The sequence below is a fragment of the Buceros rhinoceros genome, unplaced genomic scaffold (genome assembly GCF_000710305.1).
Source record: "Buceros rhinoceros silvestris isolate BGI_N320 unplaced genomic scaffold, ASM71030v1 scaffold13642, whole genome shotgun sequence".
Lineage (NCBI taxonomy): Eukaryota > Metazoa > Chordata > Aves > Bucerotiformes > Bucerotidae > Buceros > Buceros rhinoceros.
Genome location: NW_010400780.1, coordinates 71143 through 78127, shown reverse-complemented (window position 1 = coordinate 78127; position 6985 = coordinate 71143). Strand labels below are relative to the sequence as shown.

The 6985-nt window shown below is 39.1% G+C and overlaps 1 protein-coding gene across 1 annotated transcript in view; it reads right to left on the bottom strand.

The window, feature by feature from the left end:
• GAB1 (GRB2-associated binding protein 1) overlaps positions 1–6985 on the bottom strand; it is a 63437-nt gene that overhangs the window by 23733 nt on the left and 32719 nt on the right. Inside the window, exon 7 of the mRNA XM_010132025.1 lies at positions 3–547. Within this exon, the coding sequence (XP_010130327.1) occupies positions 3–547 (545 nt within the window). The remainder of the gene's footprint in view (positions 1–2; positions 548–6985) is intronic.

Below are 6985 nucleotides of genomic sequence, written 5' to 3'. Positions count from 1 at the left end.
TCCTGCTGTAGGGATGCAATAACTACTATCAGTGTCTGAAGCAGTGCGGCTAATGCTACATGTTTCCACAGGAGATCGATCTGCAGCGTGGTGAGGTTTTGGTGGCCGAGGCGGAGGAATATCTGGAATTGTCTCCAGTTTTGAAGTCTGAGACATCGTTCCCTCTGGAAAAGTTCGTGGAATCTGGTAAGTACCTCCAGGTGTGGGGGGAATGTCATAGCTAATGGAGATGTGTCTCATCTGTGCGTCTAAAGAAGATGATGCTGACGGGGTATTGAAAACATGTTGTTCTCCTTCTGCATCAGTCCCAGATGGAGATGCTGCCTTCGGTAAAACATCCTGTGAGTAACTCCTAGGCAGGTTATAAAGGCTGCAGTCTGCCAGTGTCAGTCCAGCTCGAGAAGGAGGAGAGTCATAGACACCTTGCTGCTGTAAAAAGCCATTCACAGCATGCTTGCTCGCTGATGGAGCGGGATTTTTGTGGGAGGGCACGTTATCATTGCAGTCTGTTTCAGAAGAGCTGGATTTTGCAGAGTCAGCATGAGATCTACACATAAGATTAAAATGTTGATGAACATACAAAGAAAAACAAACATTACAAATAATAAACACAACATTTAAAATGTAAACAACTAAAAGGTCTATTGGTCTCTTCCAATTTTTTTTTTTTAAAATGAAATGCAGGAACTCAATTGTTAAACAAACAGTACTAGTTAAGAAGGATCCTAAATAACTACACACATACAAATCCATGCATGTGAAACAGATAACACAAGTGTGGGTCTTTAGCAGCACTGAACAACAAGCTGATGTTTCATAAAGCAAGTGCTTTCCACCATGCCAATTTGGAGCAGAGTTTGTTTGGGGGCTGGGGAATTTTTCTTATTATTTTCTTTTTATCCCATGCTGTAAACTAGCAGCACTTTAATGGCACTGCTAAAGGTAAAAATAATACACTCAGTTCTTGGGTTTACAGTACTTGCTAGTTCTAATGAGTATGAAAACCAGGAAAAAATACAACTGCTTGTAACACCCATAAGTGCATGCCTAAAGTTATCTGCTGACCATATAAAACTGGTCTGAAATACATAAAGGAGAAAGAAATAACAGAAATAGGAGGAAGATATCATGCTCTTTGGGGGGAAAAAAATCCATAGGATGTATGTGCAAGAGTGCTTTCATCTTGAATGCAGGTTAAGGCAGCACTGTTAGATAGAACTGCACTGTAGTTTACCATTGATTTCTTTGGAAATTCCATCTTTTATGAGAATAGCACTCATTAATACTGGTACTAAACAGTACTAGTAAACTTAAATGGAAAGTAAACACATTTTTTTTTTTTTAAGGCCCTGCAGTTACTTTGCTCCAGGCAGAGAAAATCTGTTACCAGTCTGACTCCTTGCTTAAGTGAAAGTCAAGATAGTGACAAAATACTAACACAGGAGGAGTTAATGCAGTCCATAACTGTTTGATCAATCATACCACAGTATTTCCTATTTTCGTTACTACGGTACCAGGCTATTATGTTAATTTATACATACATACTAAGGTATTTCAGCAAGCATGTTTACCAGCGAATATCTGCTACACTACTCTTACTAAGCTCTATGAAGCAACTGGACCACAGAGTTTACAAGGAATAAAGAACAATAGTATGACTACCATGAGAACATTTTTCCCCCTATTCTAAGAGGCTGTCTGTATCAAAGTGATCACAACCAGAATTTATTATTCAAATTTCAATTTGTTGGTAAGATTGCATAAAACTTTCTTTCTTAAGGGACAGCTAGATTTATCTCCCAAGGTTCTGGTAACCTGAGGAGAAAGGAATCCAGTTTAGCTGTTCATTTGGGTTTCCGTTTCAGTCACTGGAGAAATAGAGAATGTGTGAAACAATCCATTCTTCTTAAATATCCATCTAAACCTGATGGATCACTCCCAAAGTGTCTCTCTGCCAGCTATCAAGGGAACTGAGGTGAAGAGCTTAGACTAGGTATCTGCAGTCAAGACAAATGTCATTCACCTAACCAACTGGGTTTTGGTCTGTTTCAATAGCAGTTCAATAAGCCCTCCTCCACCAGTCAAATGGCTTACGAGAGTTTTCCAGCTTTAATTATATCACCTTTTTCTATTAGCTTGTTCTTAGTTTCTTGGTGTGGGGGGTTTTCATCAGAAAAAGTACACTAATTTTGCTCTGGTTACTATTTTAACATTTAAATTCTGTCTCACTGGTTGGAATTAATTTCTAGGTAACTCTGAACGTTAATCTGCATTTAGTTTAACAGACCTACAAAAAGGAAGAGAATGTTCTCATTCATTATTTATCAAAGGAAGTAAAACTTCCTATATTCCTTATGATGCTAAATATCAAAAAAGTATCTCGTTTGCTACGGTTTACTTTCACCTCAGCTTCAAAAATTCACTAATGAATCACTGAAAGTTTAAAACACTTGCAAAAAAACTGGAGCGCATAGAATGGAAGGAACTACATGAGATTACAGAGCAAATAATAAATTGTGAACATTCTGTGTGACTAGTAACACCATGAGGTTAGCCCCTGCTGCAGCTCTTGCTCTTTACTGGAAAGATTGATTCAGGAGCTCCTCACTTTCTAGATGTACTGTTCTAGTTCTGTGGTATTCATTCCAACCAAAGAGCCAGCAGAGTTACGTGTGTTTGCATGAGCAGGGACTGTGATCTGTATTTTATATGCTATAAAAACAAAGTGGGCAGTCTAGAGAAGCTGGACACTGACAATCAACTGTGGAACCAAAACCATTAGTTCCAGTTCACTAGGATATACTTTAAAATAAAAAATTCCCCAAAACTACAGAAATAAAACATAAACACTACATCAATCTTACAAAAACATGCAGGAGAACATAACCAAAGCTCAAAATGCAGCAACAGCACAGGTATGATGCCAGTACTTAAGCACTACCCACCATATGTCAGCAATAAATGCTATGATTTTTAATTTTAGGAGCTTCTCTGGGTCTAAGTGAATGCTGCTGCTTCTTTCTTGACCACGGGCACTTGTGAAAGCAGAAGACTTTCAAACACCACGACACGAGGCAGCCAGGCCTGTCACTCACTTAACTGATGGTAACAACTTACATTTCTTATTATAAGAGGGCATTTCTGATTTACTCGGTGTTTTTAAAAGTAATCTTTTGGAATCAGCTTCTTAGTCTGTTGAAATAGTTTTCAAAACATGAATGGGTTGTAGCCAATCTGATTTTGCAAGACCAAAGGTTAGAAGACAGTCTGAAACACAGGCCAAGAAAGCAGTTTATGCCAAAACGAAGACAGAATTCAGCCTCCGAAGTTAAACTAGTTTTCAAAAGTCAGTATTAACCACTAATCGCTAGAAGAACACCCATGTACCATTTTGAAAACCTACAATGCATAGTTGGTTCATGTTATCTCACTAAAATTTAGGTTAGGACTAGAGGTCAGGGACAGACTTTACTCCTACTTTTTTCTTATTTTTTTCAAAGCATTTCAGATGTAGGATACTTCCGCACATAAGCACATTACCTGAAAATTTAATTTTTTCCCGATGCACTTCAGAACAGCTCAGAAAAAGCCAACTAGAGGTCAGGGACAGACTTTACTCCTACTTTTTTCTTATTTTTTTCAAAGCATTTCAGATGTAGGATACTTCGCACATAAGCACATTACCTGAAAATTTAATTTTTTCCTGACGCACTTCAGAACAGCTCAGAAAAAGCCAACTGGCTTAAATATTCCATTAACAATTGGTTATTAAGGTAAGCATTAATGGTGTTTTATACTTCGGTTTAAAATAATAGCAAAGTCGGGTATAACACAATGAAAACTCCTCACCATTTATAAGCACAGGGAGACTCTGACATGAATTCAGTGTCATCACGTGTGGACATCACATACCCGCAAATTATGCTAAGTGGCCAAACTATTCCTTACTCAGTGCTAGGACTGGCCACCTCTCCCCACACCTCAAGAAGAGATAACCGTACAGCCTGCTGATCTAAATGACTGATGCACAGAGAAGAGGTGGGGTATTAAGACGGGGGAGCCCAATGAAAATCCTGCCTCCATGTACTAAAAACTACTTATTGTCAGACCCAGGAAAAACATTTTAGAGTGTTTCAGTCTGAGGGGTAATCATCCCATTTCTGAATATGCTGCGTTTAGTCTGGTTTGACCACTCATCCTTTAGAGCTGATTCTTTTCCCATCTGCAGGAATCTATATGACCGATTAACCCGAATACTATGAATGAAGCGGCAGCAAAATTGCTCTTGTGTGCCAGCAATCTGGGACAGAAACAGCAAGCATAGTAAAAATGTGGCTAGACAGATAAACAGCTCTATTTCCAGAAAATGGAAGCCAAAGTTACATCGTTTTTCTGTTAAAACTCACAAAACACCATGCAAGACGCATCTCAAACAAGCAATGTTTTCAGGCAAGTTAATGGCTCTGTGATTAATTTCTCACACATGTTCCAAGAATGGCTACTGTTCACTCACTGCAGTGGAATCTTTTTACTTTCAAAATCTTCTAACAGCAGGTATTCCTGCCCTTCTTCCGAGAGAAAGGGTGACCCTTGGCTGGTTCACAAAGATAGGAAAGACGAGGAAGACAGCGTTTAGTATTTCAATACACCTCTTGAATGAGCCAGACCAATTAGGGTTTTGGAAACAGTCTTTGGTTGCATTTTCTTATTTAGGATGCAAAAACAAATCTTAAAATCTCACTAAATACTACAGTCAAACAATGCTCTCTCTCAAGTCATCAGTGAACAGAGCATAAAACTATTTCAGACAAAATACAGCACGATTATTACAGCTGCAAGTGCTGTGTCCGAGATGCTCTCACAACAACACATGGTGCATTGCATGACACCGTAATGAAGCAATGCAAAACTATTTGTTAGTTCTGAAACACCACAATTCTTAAAACTTTTAAAGAGGCAGCTCAAATACTTCCTCTATGTTTCACAGTCACCCACCTCACTAGAACCACCCCTTCAAACAAAATTCAGTGGTTCCCCAAATATCTATAAAGTAACATGCAAAATTAGAAGAGAGAATGCTCCCTCTGCATATTGGCAACTTTAAAGTCTAAAAGGAAAAAACATCACAGAAATAAACCACAGAAGGAACAATACCTGCCTATTTAATTACATGTATTAAGCTTTGCACTTACATTAAGGAAAAAAGGTTGCACAAAATAAACAGATAAATTGTTCCAAGTTTGGAAATTAATAGGAAAATGATGCAGCCATTTCATTTTTTCTGCACCTGTATGGATGTGGATTGGAGTGTTGCAGAGAGTGCCCTCTATCATCTTAGTAACCTGCTACACAGATACTCAAAGCTTTGAGATCATAGGAAAAGATCTATATTCTCCATACTCCAGCCCAAACCCAGCAAAATACCTACCACAAAACATGAAACTTAAGCAGTCCTCCTAGGTGTAACGGAAACTCCAGCATAACTATTATTCTGAAGTTTCATTATTACAGCTTTCTTATTAAGACATAGCTGTTTAGTGAATTTAGTTAAATATAATAACATTAAGATCATATAATTTCCAAGTAATCACCCTGCCAATGTTCCATTGTCTTCAAATATTCCTTTAAAAACATAATTTAATTGAACAATCTCTACACTCCCTAAGACATTTTCAGTTGTCAGTTCCCTTGGCATTTTATCTCCATTGGACCCTCTGCCTTTCTCCTGTGTCACCAGTGTCTTCCTCAAAAAATTATGCAGGCTATTCATGGACTCTTGCCGTATTTTGTGCTCCCTTTTATGGTTTCCTTAGACTTTACTCCCTCTACTTAACCTACATGTCACACAATTGTGGATGAAGTCGGGTCAGCAAGTCAGTTATATATCCTGACCTTGACCATTCCTAAAAACAGGCTTCATGTGGTGGTGCTAGAAATCCACTCTGTGCCCACCCCTTGCAGAAGCAAACGGGCACTCTTAAGACACACTTCTGGGGAGCAAGGCACTGAAAAAGTCAAGATTTCTATCCCAAGCTGTTCTGGAAACGACACTGAACTTTTTCATACCTTTCAAGCAGGAACAGCGATACAGCTCTTGGGCACCATCAGCTTCTAAACATCACTAAACATTTAACACTGAGAAAGCAGAAACTGGGTTTCCCCTTCTCTTGCAGGAGGCTTTGGGGCACGCTGTGTTACTGGTAACCTGAACATTCCATGTTCTGGGGGAACTGCAGACTCATTCCTCTATTTTATAAGAAAGACTATAAAGGGTGGATACTTTTCTATCCTGCAGTCATCGGTTAAACAGAGCAGGAAACTCCTCAGGCACAACAGAGCAAGATAAAAATACCAAGGGAGCAGAGAGCACACGGCACAGGTAAAACTGGCAGACCATCAAGGTGCTGATGAAGAACGCACTGCCACTAAAAGGTATGGCCCTAAGGGAGTATGTGAAACACTCATGAAAACACTTCCAAATGAAGCTTTCCTCCGCCTTCTGTGTCCTTGTCTGCAATCACAATAAGCATATGATGTTTTGCTTGTTTTTCTAGAAATACCCCAACAGATTTTATTTTGAATTACTGTAGAAAAGAAATTTGCCAGAGAGATTTATATGGTTCTCCCACAGAATACTCAAGATTGGAAGGTACCTCTAGAGATTATCTGGTCCAACTCTTCCAACAGCTCTAAGCAAAGCCAACTTCACAGTCAGATGAGGCTCCTTAAGAGCTTGTCCAGTCAAGTTCATCTGTGGTTGTTTGAGGGTTTTGGGGGGTGATTTTGGTTTTGGTTTTTTTGTAATTTCAGAGATTCCACTAAATCCCCGGGCAGCCTGCTCCAGAGATGGCCATTCTGAAAACCCATAGCAATATTTCCCAGGTAGCTACCATAAGGATCGTATCCTACTATGCGGGAGGTACTGCTGTACATCTGTTTGACGTAGCAGTTGGAGAAATAAATACACATTTAATCCAGTAGAAGT